Below are 23,031 nucleotides of genomic sequence, written 5' to 3'. Positions count from 1 at the left end.
CAACTCCCTAGGGAGCTGTTTATATTAACATATAACAACAGAGATGAAGAACATTTAAGATGAGGTAATAAGTCTAGGCATCTACAGGGCTTATGACATGTCAATGGGTGGTTTAAGTGACCACTTTACAAACTGTGTAACATTCACCATTCTGCCCATATTTGAACATCTATATTCCTTCAATTATTTTATATAAGTATAATTTTAAACAGAAAATATCAATAATAGCGTTTTTATGATAAATCCTCGTAAAAAGTTATAAAAATATTACAGAAAAAATGTAAATATTTCATAAATGACTAACTATTTTATTATTTCCTTAACCATACATAATGGTGCATAGGGCAAAGGACAGGAATAGGTTACTTGTTCAATGAAATAGACAAATAAAAAATAAGCAAAACGTACAAGTTTAGATTTGTAAATATTTTGTATTTTTAACGTCAAAAATATTTTTCACTTTGTAGTAAGTATGACATTTTTGATTTTTTTTAAATATTTTTTTTTCGTGGTGAATTTTTAATCGGAAAAATAATAATTCAATATTTTTTGTGACAAATTTAAGTTGCGGACTCACGGGTCAGAGGTTTGAAGTTCGAACCCCACTCTACCCCAACTTGATTACCATATTCAAATAGCGAATTATTCACAATTCGTTGAAAATGAACCCAAAATTTAAACATTTGGGTAAATCATAAGAACGCAAAAATTTCTTTAAAAAAAGTTTAAAAGTATGTAGACTTCTTAAATTTTGAGTTATATGTCGTGAAGAGCGGTTTTGAGGTTGGTTTCGTCATAATTTTACTTGGTTACTAATTTACAAAATACTAAGAAAAAGAAAAGGGAAATAGATAATTCAATACCTATTTTGTAAACATGAAAATAAAAAACTTAAAAACGGTGCAAGTTTACACATGTAGTTGTTTTTTTTATTGACAGATAAGAGTACATTTAAAGAAAAAAAAATCATAAAAAAGTTTTTTGTTAATATTGGATTTTTTTTATTTGAAATATGTAAATGCACATATTTTAAAAATATTTTTTTGCATAATATTGGTGTGCTATGTTATTTTAATGAATTATTCTTCACTACTCATCGCAGGGCTTTGGTTCCATGGAGTAAGGACTTGAAATGTAGAATGAAGTACTGCAAATAAATAATTTAGAAAACAAAGATTATTGCTTTTTAAATCCCCCGACAAAAAGCTCTCTCAAGGACATCACTTTATCCTAATAGTATTAGTTTCAGATTAGCTCCCTCCAGCCTACAAATCGAAATGTAAAAACAAAGAAAAAGGGCTCTTGCGAATAAACTATTTAAGGGTCGTTTTATGCGAACTTTGAAACGCGTCCGAGGAGGGAGGGGGGGCGGCGATAAGTTTTATGCACGATTTATGTAATAAAGGGGCAAAAGGAGCGGGAATTGGGCGACTTGAGCCATTATTCCTCTCAGCGCTGGTGACGGGATTGACTGAGAAGTATTTATGTCGGGAAAATAGAGTGAAAAGAACTTCTAATGCGGGTGTGAAGTGACGGCCCCAGTTTATAAAACGAGACGCTGCGCCATTTTGGACCCCACTACGCTAAAAAGGGAAAAAAAATAAACCGTTTATTTCATTGCTTTTTTTAAAATGTTAATAATAATAATTGTATACCTTCTTATTCATTTATTTATTCATGCTTTATTAAGTTAATTCACAATATTAAAAATAAAACACTTTGTAAATTTACCACACAAGAGTTTAATACATTAAAACACGACTAGTTTCGGGTAATCAGTATTACCCATCCTCAGGTGTAAATATACATACACATATTAATACTTAGGTCCTGATAGGGTCGGGCGGAAGGGGGAAGGATGGGTAATACTGATTACCCGAAACTAGTCGTGTTTTAATGTATTACTCTTGTGTGGTAAATTTACAAAGTGTTTTATTTTAAATGAATTCAAAATTTTTTTCCACAAAGTAAATGCTGAAACAATGAATCATATAATTCACAATATATCAAGAACAAATGTAAACCATTAATTACATTACAATTTATATCAAAATTTATCAAATATAGTTTTTTTTCAATTGCTTTGAAATATTTTTTAGGCTTTCCGTACCTTTTATTTCTTCAGATTTCTAATTGTACAGTTTAAACCCTTCTACAATGAGTTTTAAGACTACATTCTCATTAGTAATCTTGTATTTTTTATCTCTTGTTTTGTATGCATAGCCTAGTTATTAAACCCCTTAATTATTTTATTTATGGAAATTGCTACTATTTATGTGTTCGGGTTTGAAATTTGTGGTTTCTATTTAAAATAAACAAACAAATCAAGTAGGAAAAGGCAGAGAAGATAGAATCGTTTCCTCTACATTCATACATCTTCTCTGCACGTACGCAGATTACCTTTATTACATATCCATCATCAAATATTTGTAGAATTTGGTCATGCCATGGCTTTTTCGTTCTTCTTTGATTTCTGCATCCATTAAAAATTATTTAAAATACATTCCCATATATTTATTCGGTAACGAAGATATTCAGGTCTGATAATATAGCACTGTCTGGAACGATTTATAAATGGTTTTTGAGTGTTTGTTTTGTGTGTTTTATTTCTTTATCAGTTCATTTTTCGGTATTTGTGTTTCACCACTTAAAAATAAATTTGTGTTTGTAATGATAGAAAATATATCACAATAAGTAATCTTAACTCACTGGAACACAATATTATTTAAATATGTTTTACGTTCAAATATAATTTTGAACATTAATAATATTTTAACTTTTAAATACGAAAAAACTTAACGAATTTGAATGAATGCATATTTGATTTTGTTTGCTAGTTTAAAAAAAAAACTGAATCTGCTAATTCTTGGAATGTTTTAGATTGTCCGTCTTATATTGTTAGAGGCGCACATGGGGTTTGATTCCTAACAAACACAGGATAAGTTTTCATCAAAGATGCGTTTTTGCATTTAATAGTTTATATGATGTAATTTTTTATTTTATTTTTATACTCATGTATATTATACATTGAGTTAACACTTCTTTATTTACGATTTTGTGTTTATTTTTTAAGTGCTGCATTGTATCAATGTATGTATGAATGTGTGAATGCATGTATAATATATATATGTGTATGTATATATGTTTGTATGTATGTATGTGTGCATGCATGTATGTGTGTATGTATGTGTGTGTATATTTGTAACATCAATTAACATTTGAAAGACAATTTTTTTATTTGAAATTGTATAACTTTAAATGCGCTAAATAACTAAAACAGTGTAATCCACTATCCTGAGCACAAAAACTAGTCTCATTTTTCTAAATTTACAATTTTAAGATTAAATAAATACATAAAAGTAGATTGTTATAAAATAAAAAAAACGTGTATTAAAACGGGTAAATAATGTATAATAACGCAATTTTAAAAAAAGAAATTTTTTCCCTAGTCGACATTTAAAGTGTAATTAATGTGTCAAACTGATCTTTTTTTACGCTTTTGACATTTGAATTATTTAAAAACAAATTATTTTTAAAGTAACTAAAATGCCCCCAAGCCACTTTTCCGTGGCTTGTTGGCGGATATTTATACTAATACTAACGTATATAATATAACGCTAGTTTAATAACTATTCATATATAAACTTTTAATCCCCCGACGGGATGATTTGAAGCAAGTGTGCGAAGATTTAAACTGCGCCTCATATGTCAAGCTGAAGAGGGCTGCAGAAAATAGAGACCAATGGAGGACGAGATGCAGGACTTGGCTGCAAACCAATCCCCAGGATTGAGACTGCGAGGAAGAAGAATCGTGTAGCCACCCACGTATTTTGTTCTTGTTAAATTGCGTGTTAAATTTAAGTTCTATTGGCAATAAATTAAAAATGCTAGGTACTAAATAATTGAGAGTTCTATTACCATACTACTTACATATTTTTGGTACTACTCAAGCATCATTATACCTAAAGCATGTATTGTGGTGTTGTTTGAGAGAAATTCGGAAATTATTATTATTAAAATGTTCTAAGATTATGCAAAGCCACAGTAATCCCCGAACTGGCAGAGTTGTAAATGTTTTATAAGGGAAACTTTATCACTTCTTTGTCTGTAAATCTCTGCTAATACAAGTTTCTGAACTATAGAGTACTGTAGAATCTAGATCATTTTAATATCAGTTTTAGTTGAATGTCCCTACGACTTTATGCCATATTTTATAATTGATTCTACTAAGGAAAAAAATTAATTCTTAAATATTAAAAAGTACTCTTAAGAGTCCGCTCACAAGAATCGGACTCTGTATTTGACGAAAACGACGCTACACAATATCAAAATTATTATAATTTTTATAAGGAAATAATACTGGTTTACTTATAATATTTATAGCACTGTAAAAATCTTAATTTCTTTACCTTGGCGAACTATGCTTTTGTCGGCGACTGCATGTGGAATATAGTAACTTCACCCTTTTAGATCGGGTGAGGGTGTATGCCCTGTCCCCCTTACCTCCCCTCTTCCAGACCAAACACCCCTCGCTGATTGGACCATCAAATCGGCCATCTTTTATCCGATTGTACCGCGTTGCCGGACTGATGTGGGATCTAACAAGATGAGATGAATGGCCCGATGTAATGCACTCTTGATTCACTATATGAATACAACAAGATAGTGGCAACATATGGTTATATCTCTAAGAGTTCGCAGAGGATTTGGTTCATTCTTGAGAAACCTTTAACACCGTCCCTTATTTTTATATTTTTCCCTTTGAGTGTGTCAAAAACGGTGTAAATCAAAAACTGTATGTAACAAAGAAAGCAAGGAAACAAATTTTCTTGTTGAATATTTTTACGTGCATTTCAAACTGTCAGTACCAAATAGCATTAGAAATAAAAAAAAAACTTATAAAGGAAAAACAAATATATATTATTATAGTATGAAATATTGTAGTATGAGATAACAATGATATCACAATACTCGAACATATTGCAAAACTTCAACAAGTTACCATACTTATGTACACGCTTAGTTAAAAACTAAAAGATATGGCATTTGAGATTCATACTTGTTTTTTGTAAGAAGTGAAATATTTAATTTTACTTTATTTTAAGACTAACTTGACGAAATCATGTTTTAAATCACGGTGGAATATTAAATATATTTATTGATTTTACACAAAGCAAATATTTGTTACACGATTGAAATAGTAACATGTTAGATTTTAAAAGTGTTAGTTGAAATCTTTATTTATTAAATTAACTGCATTCCTTACATATTCAACAAATAATTGTTTATAAGTGGATATGTATTTTAAGTGTTATTTTAATTCACTTCTTTACCTTAGTTCTTAACTCTTTTATCTTGTGTATAATATTTAATATAATATATGTAAATAATGCCTTTGGCGGCGTTTATAAATAAATAATACTTGTAGAAATTATCACAATGGTAAAAACTGACATTCCTTAACTTTGTTTATTTAGAAATGTAAGACTAAGTAAAAAAGTTATGTATGTATGTATGTATGTAATAAAATAAAGCGAGTAGAATTTTGATTTGAAATTTCGATAAACATACCGTAAAGAAAAGTCCCTTTGAAAAAGTCATTCGCCTTAAAAGCGTAATGTCCTTTAGTGGACAACTCCCTTTCATTCTTTTGATTTGCCATATATTTTAGTCCATTGAAGCCGTACCCCGGTAATGGAAAATCTGGGCTTTAAGGGCCTCAAATCATTCCGACGATTGCGCAATGGAAATATTGGGGAAGATCTTTCAATAGGCACAGTTTTTTAGATTACACAAAAATCAGATAATTTATGAACGGCGACTATCGCTGACCACTATTACCCCCATAAAAGTTATAGCAAAAGTTAATTGACTATCAAATCATTCTATCTATTGTTTGACATGACTTTTCGGTAAAATATTACATTGAATTTTGCTAGTCATAAATTACATGTATAAAATTAGTAAATTTAAATATTATTGTACCTACTCGTGTTACGTACAAAAAAAGGTGATAGGTAATTTAAGACTAGGTCTTTTATCCATTTTAACTAAAATAGATAACTTCATTAATCTCGATTAATTTTAGAACCAGTCAACTCAATTAAGTTAAAAATTCGAAAAAGTACCGGGCATTTTTATGTCTTCGGGTTATAATTTACCGTTTGAATTTTGTCTCACTTTTGTACCAAACCTTATTGTGAGGAATAATCATTAAATTTTTAAATAGAAAGATATGTATGTAAATTAAATAAAGTTTTTTTATTAAAAAAAAAACGAATAGTATTCTCAAGTGTGAATTCCACGAAACCTTATAATTAAACACAAGTAAATATTAACGAGATCAATTATTTTAAACTTTAATTATTGTGATTCATACCGTTGTAAAGTGTAAGCGATGTATTTTCAGTACATAGATTTAAGACAGTTTTTTATTTAAATTAATATGACATTGTAAAAAAAGTCTTTATGCACTGTTTAAGATTCCTAATATGAAGATTATTAGAAGTTTCTTCAAATAAAGCACTGAAACGTCATTTAATTCATGAAAAAGAAGATGATTAATGTTATTTGACGTCGTTAATGTAAAAAGTAAGTTAAACAGCGCGTTACAATTACCACCGATTATATTCCCATTAGTTTCTTGTGTTGTCAATTATTCTATAAGAAATGTGCCGAGATTGATGTATTTTGATTAACGCCCCATTTTCTATACTATTAAAATAATTTCGAGATTTTTTACAGAATAAAACAAAAACAACCCACGAAATGTGTAAAAAATATTATTTAAGTAAAGAAAATAACGAAATTTTATAGGTAAAACTATAAATTATTTTTATGTTATGAAATCTTTACACATATGCTGGTTCGAACTTGGATAATATGAAAAGAACAAATAAAAAAGTAAATTCATCCATGTTATTATATATACGTGGACTTTGCTAATCGAATGCTTTAATTCCTATTTTTAAATTAAGTGTTAGGGTAAAAAGATATCTAAGAATAAGTACCCCGTTAGCCTTAACCGCCCTTGCCTACTTTACATAAGGTTCTCTCGGTCCTGCTCGTCCATGGTTGACAGTTCATTAACAGTTCACGTGTGAACTACAGGGCGCTAACATGAATTGGGAGGATGCACACGAGCTAGCCTGGATTTGTGGACACTACATGCTCCATGTACAGAGTGGACACGGAATGATGTTGATAATTTACGACTCTTTGAAAACGGAATATAATTATTTAAAACAGGAATTATCATAAGAATACAAATGTGTATTTATCGGTTAAAAAATTAAATATTTAGATAAATCATTGAATACAGGTTTATTTATTCTCTGTGATTTTGTTTTGCGTCACAGTTTCTTTAGCGTGGATGGTGTTATTAAGGAGTGGTTCGACAAATTATATTTGACAGTAAAATTGACTCGGGCACGTGTCGCTGGAGCGCATAATATCACCTCTGCAATGCGCAGAGAACACTCCGAGAACACGACGAGATTTACAGGTGACCCAAATAAAATTAAAAACAATACTGTTCTTGATTTTACCCGCCTTAATAAAAAATAAAAATCTGAACACATTTGCCGGCCTCCTTAGTGCAATGATTTACGCTTGTCTAACGTTTGGAATTCCGGGTAAAATAATTCCCAGTAAGATCATATTATAATATGTTAATAAAAATGTGATTTCTATGAGATCCTTGGTTATTTGCTATTCAAATTTATTTTAATAAAGATAAAGCAAGGCGTGGCGTTGTTTTTTTTGTTAATTACCCTCAAACATAAGCAATAAAAAAAGTAACAAATAACTATAATACATAAGGACAATTTGGATAATTTCATAGCTAACTTACATACATACATATTAGACGAAGTTTATTTTTGATGAATCGTGGAAAATATCATAAAAAGTACTTTTTTATGACTAGTTTTGACAGTTTTATTTATGTATAGATAAAAAAAGATCGCATCAGATAAACATGTAAAATAAAAATTAAACCATTGAGACAATGTGTAGATTCGTGAACAAATATTTAAATCGTGAATTTAAGAAAAATATTTTGTCACACTTATTTAAACTCATACCTGCAAAAATATACGCATACAGTCAAAAAAATATTTCTACTTACAATTTTTTGTGCCTATTTACTAAAAACGTGATTATTTCCCATTTATTATGTATTTCATTGTTATAAAAATAAAGTGAAAATATTTTTGCTGAGGAACACATTTCACAAGTTTTTTTTTGTCAAAGAACAGTAGTTTTTTATTCACGTTATAAATATGCAATAAATGCGCGAACAATATTTGGCTCAGTATATTTTGCTATTGCTAAAACATCAAAATAGTGATGCGTCACTCACTTAAGAAGCTATATGTGCTTTTACTATTATAAGTAATATACATATTATGGTTAAATAATAATATTTAGTAACAATGATATATTACGTTAATTTGTGGATTGGATTTTCTATCGTATGCATGTTGTAATCAATGATTGGTGTTGTTATCTCTAAAAAGTAAAGTAAAAATATAAAGGAACAACTTACCAGGTGATGGTAGTCCAAGCCTGGCTCGTAGAGCAGCTTTGTGTTGATCAAGAGTGTCCACTGGAGGACGCCAGGGCATGTTAGCAGCTTCACAATCTTCGTCTTTCAGCCACATTTTACCTGTAGACAAGAAACAATCTTCGTAAAATAAAGTAAACATACACTAAAAATAATATCGTTGTTCGTCATAATTGTAAACTATGATTAGGACGAATAACGATATTATTTTTCATTATTATTGTATTTGGATCGGGCTGTGATTCCGTGGCTAGTGTCTCGGACTCACGGCTCAAAGGTTCGTGGTTCAAATCCCACTCTACCTCAACTTGATTCCCATTTTCTGATATTGAATTACTTACATTTCGTCAAAAATGGCCCTCAAAATGAAATATTTGGGTAAATCACAAGAACGCAAATATTTCTTTTATAAAAAAATACACAATGTATTTTTAGTAAGAACGTTATCATCAACAACTTATGAAGCATTTTTTGAGCGCTTATTATAGTAATTGATAAGATTAAGAAAGGCCACTGACATGGTTTGGTCATGTAGAACGAATGGATGACGAAAAAATGGCAAAACAGGCATATATGGCGAGAATTTACGGCAACGTAAGACGAAGATGACCAAGAAAGCCATGGCATGATCATATAAACTAAAATCTTTGGTTTGGCCATGTCAAAAGCAGACACAACTGAAGGGCACGTATGACAAGATGTATGAATGTGAATGAACCTAGGAATGTTTGTCAGAATAGATGTGTGTGGCCTACCCCTACAAGTAGAAGTAATAAAAGTTTATTTATACGCCATTGAATTTATACTTAAGTGCTTGGTCATAGTGGCGAGCGTTATGCGGTGTGGCGCTTTGTTGTTGAAATAGAGAAAACGGGTGGAATGCCAAAATACAAAACGATCCCTTTTCACCATTTTGTCAATGCATTCATAATTTCATTAAAAACTTTTTTGGCACATTTGAGCTTTAGAGAACAAATCTTTTAAATAATGTTTTGTTTTGTAAAATAAATTGGTACACTTCGATGATATGTAATATTATGTTTTCTATTTCTACATTAGAAGATAAAATGACTAGTTTATAGTGCCGATATAGTATGTTCATAAAGAACGATTAAAATTTTTGATATTAATAAACCAATTGATAGTATTTAACTATTTATAAAGCACATATTTATGTTCGGGTATGTTATTTTTAGCCGAGCTAAATCATGTTTACAAATTTTACCGTAGTACGAAAATAACACGGACAAACTTATACTCAGAAAAGTATTAGGAGGCTCTGTTTACAAGAAAATATCTGAGAAAGTGTCTAAATACTAACCTACCTTACTCGCATGCTGTGTGAACAATATACGTCACTAACTGGGCACGCGAAGCTAAAACTCTTACCCGGCCAGTCTTAATACATTCCAGGATGTTTTCTTTACCCCCAAACACAAAGTCCGAATCGAACAAATCTCCTAAATCGTAACGGAATAAATAGTTTAGCCCCGCTCATGCCGGGGGCGAAATTAGGCGATTTTCTTAAACAATGGGGATGGGAATAGGACGGTAAGTTGGTGCGTTGATTAGACGATATAGGCACAAAGAGTAGAGTTGTATGTGTGTGAAGTATAGACATTCTCAGTGAAGTGGAGTTAGGGAGGGAAGATACCCTACTGCAACTAATCAGACAGAAGACGAAACTAAACAGACATCGGAAACTGGCGGAAAGGCGAATGAAGGAATAAATACTAACACGTGTTATGCATAGAAAGATAATGCCTCTATATCTAGTAATTACTGCATTAAGTTTAAAAAAAATCGTAATAATTTATATGAAAATAGTAGTATCCATTAGAACCAGATGAAATCACTATTTTTTTCATCATATATCAATATCAAAACAAAAATAATATATGCGCATTAGAAAATAAATATATTCATTTTCATAATATATTATGTGACTGAAGTCTTCCAACATTTTCATTCAAAAATATTATAAAAGTTGACTTTCTGCCAAAATTAATAAAATATAATATACAAATATAAAAATAAGTAAATCGTGTACAAATAATATTATGTAATAAATTGTGATTGTCAAAATACGCGATATTTTTAGATATTAATAAAAAACATGTTACGAGATTTGCGTTGTAAAACATGTTACAATTTGCGTTGTAGGTACACTTCTTTGTTGTCAATTATTAAACTGCACATTTAGATATTTTTATTCTTTTAGATAGTACACGCAATACTTATTACGATAAATAATGATAAAAAGCATTGTGGAAATTGACAAAAATCCCCATTAGCAAGAGAAACTGAAGAAAAATAGAGATTTTATTTTATTACCACTAAATAAATTATTACCAGCCTTTGTATAATTAATTTGATTACCCCTGCTACACAGGGCGTGTGTGGTTCGTTGAATGAAGGCTGTGAGAGAGTATTGTACCGTACGGTGGTATTAGTAGACTAAGACTAGACTGTAGTGGAGACGTAGTAACTACTCGAGGAGGAAGAAGAAAGAAAAAAGATAGAGGAAAGAAAGGAGAGAAAAGGGAAGAAAAATCCCCCACAGCACTACAAGTCTCAGTTAATAGAGTTCCAAATCATTGATTGGCATTTTATTAGCAAGACCTTGCCCTTGCGAGTAGAAGTAATAATTGTTTATTTACGGAATTATTTCCTTACAAAACCCAATAAAAATATCTTTGCACGGCTTTCTTGATTTACGCAAGATAAAGGTAATATTTTGTGTTGTACAAGGATCTGTTTTTTATAAATTACAACAAAAAGTTTCAAAGCATATATTTTGTGAACACATAAAAATATAAATTTATTGTTTTTAGATATAATCATAAAACTAGTAAATATTTAAATTCATTGCATTTTACATCATAAAATATTAAAAGTGCTTCATATTTAAGTCTCCTGTTTATAATTAATCAATTGTCCTAAAAACTAACGTAAAAAATAAAGATTTTCCATATTTAAATTTTCAAAATGTGATAAGGTGTATTATTAATATTTTACGTATTACATATTTTTTTTTAATGTTTTGTAGAAATCACGCCAAAATGATAGGTATGTATGAGATTTTTTATTAATAAAAAAAACCTTTAATTGGCTCTTCTGTGAAGTTGCTACATGTCACTTGGTAACATTTTCCTTTACATTGTGGTTATTTATATACTGAATGAAAATACATTTCTATGCATTTAAAAGAATGACGAAATCACAATTCATGAAAAACTTTAAATAGTATAGCAGATATTTATTTTCAATGTGTTTATATTATATAGATATTATCATCTCGTATCTGTGGAAGCATTTTACCTCAAAAAGCATATCGAGTAAAAACGTCAACAAAAATGCGAGCATCATAGAAACAAGCTTATTGTAATAAATTTGAACTATTAGAAAACGTTTACGTTTTTCTTAATAATAATAATTGCTTAAACAATAAGAGAATAGAAAACTTTAACAGTCGTGAGAAAATCAAATCAAGTTTTTTTATTACATATTTAGGTTCGTACTCGCTTTAAAGAGGATGTTATCTGTTGTGACTTAAATATAAGATGCATTGTTTAAAACAGTACACAATATCACAGTATTTAGAGTAATTAATTCAAAAGAATAGAATCCACATTAAATTAAGCTGAGCTTAAACCAGCACGTGCCTGAGATAAAATATGTTAAAAATAATTCGTTACTTTTCAAAAGTAATTTCATTTGAATGATTTTATGTTAATCGCAAAGGCGTTGGCCGCCATTCATAATTTATTCGTTTAATATGTGGAGTTTTTACATGGCCGGCGTTGACATTACAACCTTGTGTATTAAATGTTTCGTTATCAAACATTTTTAATATAATTATACAAATAATACTTATGTTTCGTAATCAAACATTTTAAATATAACTATACAATAATAATACTTACGTTTGAATATCAGCTGCAGCGTACCTAATCTAGATTTGAATTACACAAATGTGAGTGAGATAGTCATGAGAGCGAAAGTACCAGTTTAGGGTAATATTTTAGTAATATCTCGTTTGGGTCCAAATGTTACATTCCATATCTCTGTTAATATATCATATGACTGATTACCCCAGCCAAACTGTGGGTATTACGAACGATTGTTCCTAAACATGAATTAATGTATTTTAAATATGTTGAATTCCGAATTAGTGAACTATATTGTAAAAATGCCGATTCCTATTCTCCATTTCATTTCTTCATCGTCAACCTTGCTGTGCTTTTCATTTCGTTTCTTTCTTCTATAATATTTTATTTATTTTCCTTAGTGTGTAACATTACAATTACATTTGTAAAAAATGTTCATCATCAATCCCTTTCCACACCGAATGGTGCATAAGGCACTGCATTGGCACACTAATCGCAGCGTATCTTGATCATGCCTGTTGGAAGGGCTATCTCTATATTGAACAATATTACTTTGGACATAGACCTTTTTCACGTCTCTGAGAGAGTTTTTCGTTAAAAGATTGTCTTACTTTTTTACCATATTATTCTCTGGATATTATGTATAATTATGTGTCATTTTTATATATACCTAATTCTACCTTATTATATTGATTATTTCTACATATATGTATGAATTAAGATATCCCATTTTGTAATGTACATATATATGAATAAATAAAATTGAAAATTGAAATTGAATTGAGCATTTAGATTGAATCATATTTTTTGTGTTATGTGAAGGTAAGATGATCAGTCTTGCGCTTCAGGCGCCAGTCTAGGGACTATGAAATATTTTAGTGTAAAAACACCTGTTTTAAAAATAAAAAAATTGAAACGAAATGTTTCATGTTAACCATGTCGGGAATCAAACCCGAGACCTCTTGCATGGTAAGCTAATGCGCTGACCACTAATTCACAGGCCGAAATAAAAAACTTTAATTGCATGTAAAAAAACAGTGCCTACTCTTAACTTTTTTTTATACTTATTTATTTACATGATTTGTGTTGTTTTATCATAAAAATGAAAATGAAATAGAAAGGTCATGTCGCGCCATTTTCATAATGTGTAAATATCACAAATAACATATTGACGGTCTTATTCAAAATTGAATTGAATTTGATATAAAATTTGAATAAAAACAATTAATTTTGTCAAAACAAGCTTAAAAATTTTACAAACGATTTCAAGAACAGGGGAGTTTGAATATTTTTTCAAAATATCACATCACTCTCACAGTTCTACACTTCTGTTAGGAGAGCGTTCCATACCATAGTTATACTTACTAAATATATTGCCAAGTACAAGTATATGTACAACCCGTATATATTAGCGAGATGATAAAAAAATGCAATAATAAAAAATCGAGAATACAAAACAGAAAAATAATCACAAAAAAACATTTATTAGAGAATATAGATAAATTACGAAAAATCGAGAAAAAATTGTGCCTAATTGCTTTATAAATAAAAAAAGATATTATTTTCTCATTCTTGTTTACATAACTAACAGCTACTCCGATTTGTTTACATATTATGAGGAAAAACTTGAGTAAACAAATACAATTTTGGTGAAGTGAGATACTCAATTTCCTGAAATAAGTTTCATAATTTCGTGTGGATTTCTTTATCCATTACGTATTGGGTACATAGTAGAAAATATCAAGATATTGTTTTATATATAGAAAGAAAAAACGGTCCTATAAATGATACCCACTAGATATAAAAATACAACAATATAATTTACACACTTCCCAAACACTATTATTTTTTTCAGTAAACAAACGTACTATTTGTTAGTTTCACTATGTTAAGAGTAATTTAAGCAGTTACAATAATGCGCTTCTCCAACCCGCTCCAACCCGCTCCAAGGCCTAAGGGTAAATCCATTCACCCCTGTTCACGCATTGGCTAGAAGTGTTGAGACCATTCTAAGAACATTATTGTATGCTTGTAGTAATCTTTTAATTTATATTTTTTTAAACATTCATAAATCTTGTAATTTTTTGTTTCTTTCTGCATTGTTCATTAAATTATACATATTTTTGTGTAATCATTTTCGAAATTTTTTCTTTCTTTTTTACCTCAGTTAAAGGCCGTTAACACGTGGACTGTACTTTATTGTTTTGTCCCATGAGTCGATCATTGTCCATGTGTAAACAGCAATTTGTAGGATAAAACATTGTTTCGAGATATTACCACGGAGATATACAGCTAGGTTATCTCCGCGGAACAATGATTACCCCCAAGACTGCGCATGGCCGCATTGTCCTCTTATGAACGCGCACGGACAAGACCTTATTATAATGGTAATTTCCTCGTCGTGACACATTTTTTCTGCTGAAAATGGAGGCAGAAAAAATCCTTTTTAGTATTTAGTTTGTCATTTAATAATTCCAATACATCTTGGTATAAAATAAATAATAGTTTACGTAATAAACGCCGTCATGTATTCATTTTGAGAACTGTGGCTTAATTTTCGTATTGTTCCAGCGTTATGTCCTGCGCGGTCAAGACAAAATGGTCATATTAATTGTATTTTCCACATGTCAACGATATTTTATTTCTAAATTTTATAAAAATAATGCAAAAAAATATTTTTTTTAAATGGATTTGCACCATAAAGCCTTTTTACTGGAGTAATATTATTATAGTTATTGTTAATTTTGACTTGGCAGTAGTATTTTAGGGATTTGGTAAATAAACTTTTAAATTTAGTCAAAAGTAAAACATTTCATTTGATGTATTTTTCATTACCGTCTTTATTTAACTATCAATACAGAAAAAAGGGTTCGGTCCCAGTATTTATGTTTATTGACAACTTAAAAGCAACAGCAGATTATTACGCAATTTTTTTCCGTAGGGGTAAGCAGAGAAGATTTTCTAGGTCTTCCTCGTTTTTCGCATCTATCAACATTTTTCGTATAAATTATAAATATTTTAAGCTATTTATTTTGCTATCCATTAACACGACATACATGTTAAAATCATTAAAGCACACCTTTTAAAAAAATATTATTGTAAAAATAATGCATTCTTAATTTACTCGTATCCATTAGGGTCATTTTCCTTTAGGTAGCCATAAGAACAGTATTGGAAAATTGAGAAAAACAATGGTGGTAGATCTGGGTTCGATCCTTAGACCTCTTTATCTAGATTCTGTAACACTACCACAGGACCACAATCCGTTTGAATGCCGATTATGCTTATTGTGATAATTGGCCGAAGAACTTTCGTACAAATTAAAATAGTGAACTCAGTAGTCATAAATGCATTTAAACAAAAAAAATCTATCCAGGCTATCTAATCAAACACGTTAATATCTATGTCCAACTTCTTAGTACAACGTAGTGTAATGCCATTTTTATGAAACAGTGAAATAATGTGATTTTTTACATTTTTGACCAAGTCACACTCGACTGCATATTTGTATCCAGAGTGTACTCGCCATTTGCGTCTATACGTGGCCAATGTCTGGTTATGGTCGAACACTCTTGCCTGAGAGACTAATCAATATTAGCCACCCTGTTTCAGCGACCTCTACCCCCTTACCACCCTCTGCAGCCACCCACCCCTAGCAGTCTGCGACACCTCTCATTTCTTAAGATTTTATCAAAGTGCTAGTGGGTGCCGTGAATAGAGACGGATACATGGACCGGGGAATGGAAAGCATAATAATTTGTAGTAGTGCGTTTCTTTATATACCAACATTCCAGCAGAAATGTTTAATAATTAATAAACTCACAAAGTTTCCACGTAAATCAATACCGAATTAAAAACATATACAATTTTCTATAACATTACTGAGTACTACCAGAGTTATTGTCAAAAAACTCACTCAGGGACATGAAACTATAGTATAAATATACATCATCATCAATCATTCCCCTTTCCGCACCCTGTAGTGCATAGGGCGCTGCATTGGTAAACCAAATGCAGCATATTTCAATAATCTGTTACACGAAGGTAAGGTTATCAGTCTTACGCTTCAGGTGCCAGTCTTGGAGCAATGAAATATTGCAGTTATTACAATATTTTAATATTATTATTTTTTTATTTTTTATTATCTATTTTTATTTTTTCTTTAATTTTTTTTTATTCCAGTAAAATGGCTTCATATTGCGGAGCCAGTTTTACCATATACATATAAACCTCAAACAAAATTTTATATTTGAAGCACTTATGGTGGTCTTAGCATATCCCGCCATCGCTCGAAAAACGGTGAATGGATCCACCCTGGACTTGACTGGTTTATTGGCTTCAATTTTGGGACAACTAAAAATCTTAACTTTTGATGGGGAGTTCTACAGAGACCTATTATTAGTGGATAGTAGTGAAGAATATTTTTGTAGTTTTAAAAATTATGTTTTTAAGTAAGCATTTAATATAAAAATAAACATTTCATAAAAAACTCAGTTTTTTACAAAATGACATACGACATATTTGGAATGTTCCTGCTCTAGAAATAAAACGTAGATAACTTTATATTAATTTAGATTGTCACTATTTAAAGTTTCGCCGAACGCAAAACAGTTACCACTGGAAAAAATTAAGAAGCGAAAAATAAACCATGTTTTGAAAAATGATCATATGAAACCAAGAAAGCAAAGCTTTTAATGAAATGAATAAAAGACAGCAAAAAAATCTATGAAAACATTCCGTGAATTTCTCTTTGAAAGTCGTTTTCTGCAAGTCAGCGATAAATTTCCTTAAACGCCATTATTTCCTCCCACGGTCCATTATGGTAATTTAGGAGGAATATTGCCCCTTCCAATTATCGGAGGCGATACATTCTTTACTCGATCTAGGGAACGAGTCCAGTCCCCTATTCTGTCAGCCCAACGCCTATCCGCAAGTGCCGGACAACGTAATGAATGAAACCAATTTATTTCGTCTTTATACTTTGCAAATTGAATCCACTCGGGTAGAGAATACTCCTCGGTCAATAGTGGTATCAAAGAGTGCGAAGAATTTGATTTCCTTACTACAATTCGAAAGAATTTGAGTAGCGGAAAATTGTACATTTTATAAAATCGTGAACAAACAAAAGCCATCGTTACAAGTTTAGCGAAGATTGCCAATGTGGATATAAAGAAAGGAAGTAAACATAATATTTACACACGAAATTGAAATAACTGGCTTATTTGACTTTGTCAAAATTTAATACGCGTTTATTCGCTGACCTTTACTGAACGGGGCTGAGATTCATAATATAACCATCGTCCCTCACCTTTTGCAAAATGGTATTTTATTTGCAGTGTTCGGGGCATGTTTGCCGGCCGGTCCACGGCAAACAGAATTAGAGAAAGGGTCGTTACATACGTACCGCGTGCGTGTAGTTGTTTACCCCCGCATTCATTGTTTACCTTATGCCCTTTCTCTCTGATCGATACCGGGGCGGCAGGAGGCGCGAGGAAGTCTCCCCAAACTTCCTCAATCAGAAAGGACCTACAATATGCCGTTCGTACCTCCCCACATTTCTGTTCTCCTTGATTCAATTATTCATCCGACCGGAAAATTATCCAATTGTTATGATTTTTGTTCTCCCATTTGATTTTGTGTTGCCAAGAAAAGTGTATTATTTTACAAATACCGTACAGTTTTTCTTTCTCATACTACGTTTAACATAGCCACGATAAAACTATATTTACTAACAACGGAGATTTGTGAAATAAAATGTGGTATTGCGAGTATGAATTTATATTACCTATTCACAAAATGTTCCCTGATGTAAATAGTGCATATTCCGAGCACTTTAATCAAAGATCATGCAAATGAATGGGCATTCCCTTTGGACGTCAGGCACAGACCGTAGTAAAGTTTCCCCCTGCAGCCTCAAGAGATAGGATGCTAAATGATCAAAGGATGAACTGACCTGACGTAAGGCGGGAGGAATTTAAATTAAACGAAGAGGAATGCCCGCCGCTGAGTTGATGCGTGTTTGTTTACCTTTTATGTCAGATTCCCCGTTTATATGGTCAAGTATGCTGCAAAGGAAAGGAAATGTTCACGAGAGACGAGAGGGAGTCCGAGACAACTTTGTGTCAATACGGGAAACATGTCTGTAATGTCCGCCTTTGTATATAATACGTAAAAAGTAGTTTTGAAAAAAAATGCAAAAACACGGCAGTATGGCTATATCTATGCATGGAAAACATAAAATAAAAATAACATTACAATATTTTGAGTTCGTCCAGATGTTTGTAGACGAAAAACTGGATTTTAAAAAACGTTAATATGCAACCTGGAACAGGTGGTACTATCGTAATTCCTAAATTAAAAACAACAACTGCACAACATCATTATACTCACAGAGGAATATTTTTCTTTAATGAAATGAACAAAGATAATAAAAAGTACAGTCAGGAATACAATATATTTAAGAAGGAAATGAAAAATTACATCTATAATTCTTCTTTATGTAACACTGATTGAAAACATCGTTTATTTCTTTTTTGTAATTTATTTATATTATCATACAAATATTATTGATTAAAATAAAATAAACTATTGTAAGACGTCACTCCCCATTATGTACACAAGAATTGTTTATTTCTTTTACGTAATGGGAAACGTTAATGTAAATATATGTATTTGATAAATGTAAAAGATTGTTTTAAGTTGTAATATTGTATTTTTATATGTTATTAATAAATAAATAATAAAAATTAAAAATGAACCTCCCAGGGAGTCAGTAACGTTGAAAAATTACAACGGGATGCAGAAGGGAACATTTCAGAGAAGGGAATATGGAAGTCTAGGCATTTACAGTTCTTATGACCTGTCATTGAATAAAATCAACTGATCCAAGAAGTTAAATAATTGTAAATTTGTTTTCAGGCGTTGCCTAGTATGTGAAATAATTCGATCAGATGAATTTCTTCACAACAATAAAGGTTTCAGCTCTTTAACTTCACTAAAATCAACAGATGGAAGAACCGAAGAAATGTGGATGCTAAAAATATGGATGACTAAATGGTGAATGTTACACGATGTGTAAGCGGCCACTTAAACCAGCCAATGACAGGTAATAAGCCCAGTAAATGCCTAGACTTCCATATTCCCTTCCCCGAGATGTTCTCCATCTCTGTTGTAATTTGTTAATAATAATATTAACGAAAAAAATATTTGTTCGATAGATGGCTTTCCACCACAGCACTTCACATTTCCTGGTCTGGATCTGAAGTGCAAGACTGATCATCTTGGCTTTATTGATCTAATTATCAAGATACGCTACAATTGAAGTAACAGAGCAGTACCCTTTGCATTACTGGGTGCGAATCAAAAAATGATGTCAGAAATAAAAATAATTTTGTTTGATGGATTAATAAATTATATGGCGGTTTAGTTGCAATATGACTACATTGATTCGGTATGTAATTTAATCTAAAGATATTCACACACTTTACACTTTAGAGAAGAGGATATAGAAGTTTAGGCATTTACAGAGCTTATGATCAGTACATTGGCTAGATTAAGTATTCTTTATTTAAGTTGTAATGTTTTGATATTAACAGCTCCATAGAGGTTTAAATCTAGTAATTATCAATAAAAATTTGGACAAATTTAAAACATTGTTGAAAAACATATATCGGTAGGTTAAATAATATGTACGTACGATTTCAAACAATTTAATGAGAACCAAAAAATAATTCAGTATTGAGGATATAAAAGTATTCGTCAAAATATACAATTTATTTACATTTATTATCGTTTTAATTTTTAGATGAAAAATGTAACTAATTTTCGATAACTTTAAATATTAAAATTATTTTAAAACAAAGTTTAACAAAACCGATTATAAGTAGTACCATTTAAAAGTTATCGTTATTTATTCTGTTAGTTTAGAACTAACATAAACTTTTAATAACATAACATTTTACAATATATCAAAATTTATCAAGAATGTATTTTTTTAAACTGACAAAAATATGTTTATTAATTGTGTTAAATATGCGAAGATAGACTCATATGACATTCTATCCTCTCTGCTTTTCTTTGTTTCCTATTATATAAACACGCTTGCCGACAATCTAATATAATATATAACAAAGGAGCTCTAAATTGGATTCAAAGTTCTATCTGTCTGATTTCCTTATACATATGATGGTTGCCGTTTGTGTTTTGTGTTGTGTACCCAAAGTTTGCCGATTGAATAGTGAAGTTCCATTAAAGGAATCAGCTAAGCGATCTGCCCCTAGACTCGGTCAGGGGTGCAGCAGCCCTTATCAGGCCCGCGGCCATAAAGCAATATTACTTGGTCCAACGATCCCCGGGCCGAAGGTTCGTAAGCTCTCCCTTTGTACGGGATACATGGACGGCCGGCGATAAGGACTCTTTCTCGTTTCATATTTATTTATTACAATTTCTCTATGTACAAATAGTATTCTAGAAGGAAATGAGAATAACGGATGTTAACGGAATGAATGACAGAACGCGTGTTGTATAGAAAAGATCATAATATAATTATTCTTTGTGGGTTTATTCGAATTCAAAATAAATTGTTTTTTCTATTCTATTTATGTTTTTCGTAAAAATTGTAACTATTCAAAGTAAAAGCTTAAGACGCAAATAAGCAGGCCGCCGATTCTAGGTATTTTATATACTTACACAGTCCCACAACCCACGTTACACTTTTCTTTTTTTTTTTTTTTTTTTACATTTCAACAAGACGTGCGTCCAGCTCAAAGTATTTCTCCAAACTGACAAATAAATGAATTTATTGTTAGAATTGGGAGAAATTGTAAGCTGGGCAAAGTTTTGAACAAAAAAAATGTAAATAGAAGCGTACATTTTCTCGGTCACTGTTATCAATATGAATCATTTTTGGGTGATAGGGTGTAAATGGAATTCGTCTCAACGTTTCGACTACCATTGCAGGAGCCATCTTCAGAATATGCTTTGTGCTTTTGTAGAAAAACCTGTGCTAATGTACTTATTATGTTATTTAGGATAATTGTACAAAAAAAAAAGAAAAATTTCAACAGCTAGTGCAAACCTTACTTATAAACGATATATTTACAAAAATAATTTCAAAAACAAAAAATGTTTATCAAACCCAGACGCCTTCCAACGACACTCTATCTACCCATATGGATGTTTTTTTTCAACAAAAACGATCGGCATCCCACAAAACGATGCGATAGACCCAACACCCCTAATATCTTTATATATCATACTACCAAACACTTTTTTTTGTATTTTATGTATCGTATTATCATCGCTATGATTTTTAAAGTTTTGTAATTTGAAATTAATCCACCCGTGACGTCTTTAGTTGACTTTGGCGAGTTGTCCTGACTGGTGAGTTGGTTCTTCGGAAACCGGAAATCTAAACAACTCTAGTTGATTGGATGATTACCAAAAACTTATGACGTAATTCAAAGTAGCTCATTATTATTAAAATATTTTTTATTATTTTTTTATTACATGAACATTACGTACGATTAAATGCTTTTATTTTTACTGCGAGCAAGAAAACATTATTTATATTAAATTTCCCGTTGCACTGAACTTCCTCATTCTGTTGAATGAATCTCATTAGCGTGAATAAAGGCTACAGTTCTTTAAAAATTAACGTATGCAAACTTAAGAAATATGGAAGTTCAAATACACGCGGAATGCTGAGAATTGCACAGTGTGTAACGACAGGTCATAAGTCTTCTTGATGCCGATACCTCCATATTACTCTGTCAAAGTTCTCCATATATTTACTTATTTCCCAACTGTGGTGGGCATTAATTTATAGGTTATTTGATCCATTACGTAATGTAGACGCCAAATCTCAGGAATAACATTATGAATAAAAAATTAATATGTATATATATATATATATATGTTTGGATAATTTATATAGCGCCATTTTCGTGAAAATCACCTCAAGGGCGCTGTACAATAAATAAATATCTCAGCACGTCTTGCAGCTACAGAGCGCATGGACGGTTGGGATTATAGTTCCTCGTCTCCAATTATGAAAGGAGCTAGATAACAGCACGTCTTGCAGCTACAGAGCGCATGGACAGTAATAAATCTAGCCCCTATTTACATTTTTTTATTAAATAGAGAAGTTTAAAGTTGAAGTTATATTTTAAAAACGAAATAAAAAGCAAATTTTTAATAATGGAAGTAAGATAACAAGCCTTGCAGCTACTGAGCGCATGGACGAGCGTTAACAAATGTAAATGATATCTGATAAACTGCCAATATGTACAGGAAAAAGTGACCATTTACGTGCAGAAGCCGTATTCAGCCAGAAATACATCTGTAATATATTTTAACATCAATAACTCCCCACGGAGTGAATCCTAGTCTACATACATTTTGACTACTTAAATTATTAATAAAAATTATAACTTGCTTCGATTGGAAGTGTGCAATAAATAATGTAAATTTAAATTTTACGTTTACTATATAAATACGGCACATATGTAGATATACGACGTAATGTTATAGCATGATGTTAGTTTAGTCTCGTCTACAAGTATCTCAAATCACAGA

General features: G+C 31.0%; 1 protein-coding gene across 1 annotated transcript in view; it reads right to left on the bottom strand.

Annotated features, from left to right (window-relative positions):
• LOC148273225 (uncharacterized) overlaps positions 1-8,664 on the bottom strand; it is a 64,623-nt gene extending 55,959 nt beyond the window's left edge. The window contains exon 1 of the mRNA XM_088238982.1: positions 8,549-8,664. Coding sequence (XP_088095108.1) covers positions 8,549-8,663 — 115 coding nt within the window. The 5' untranslated portion in view covers position 8,664. The remainder of the gene's footprint in view (positions 1-8,548) is intronic.
• Between the last annotated feature and the right edge of the window lie 14,367 nt (positions 8,665-23,031).

The sequence above is a fragment of the Micrasema longulum genome, unplaced genomic scaffold (assembly GCF_059751315.1).
Source record: "Micrasema longulum isolate JH-2025_06_02 unplaced genomic scaffold, ASM5975131v1 h1tg002029l, whole genome shotgun sequence".
Lineage (NCBI taxonomy): Eukaryota > Metazoa > Arthropoda > Insecta > Trichoptera > Brachycentridae > Micrasema > Micrasema longulum.
This window is presented reverse-complemented; position numbering and strand designations above follow the sequence as displayed.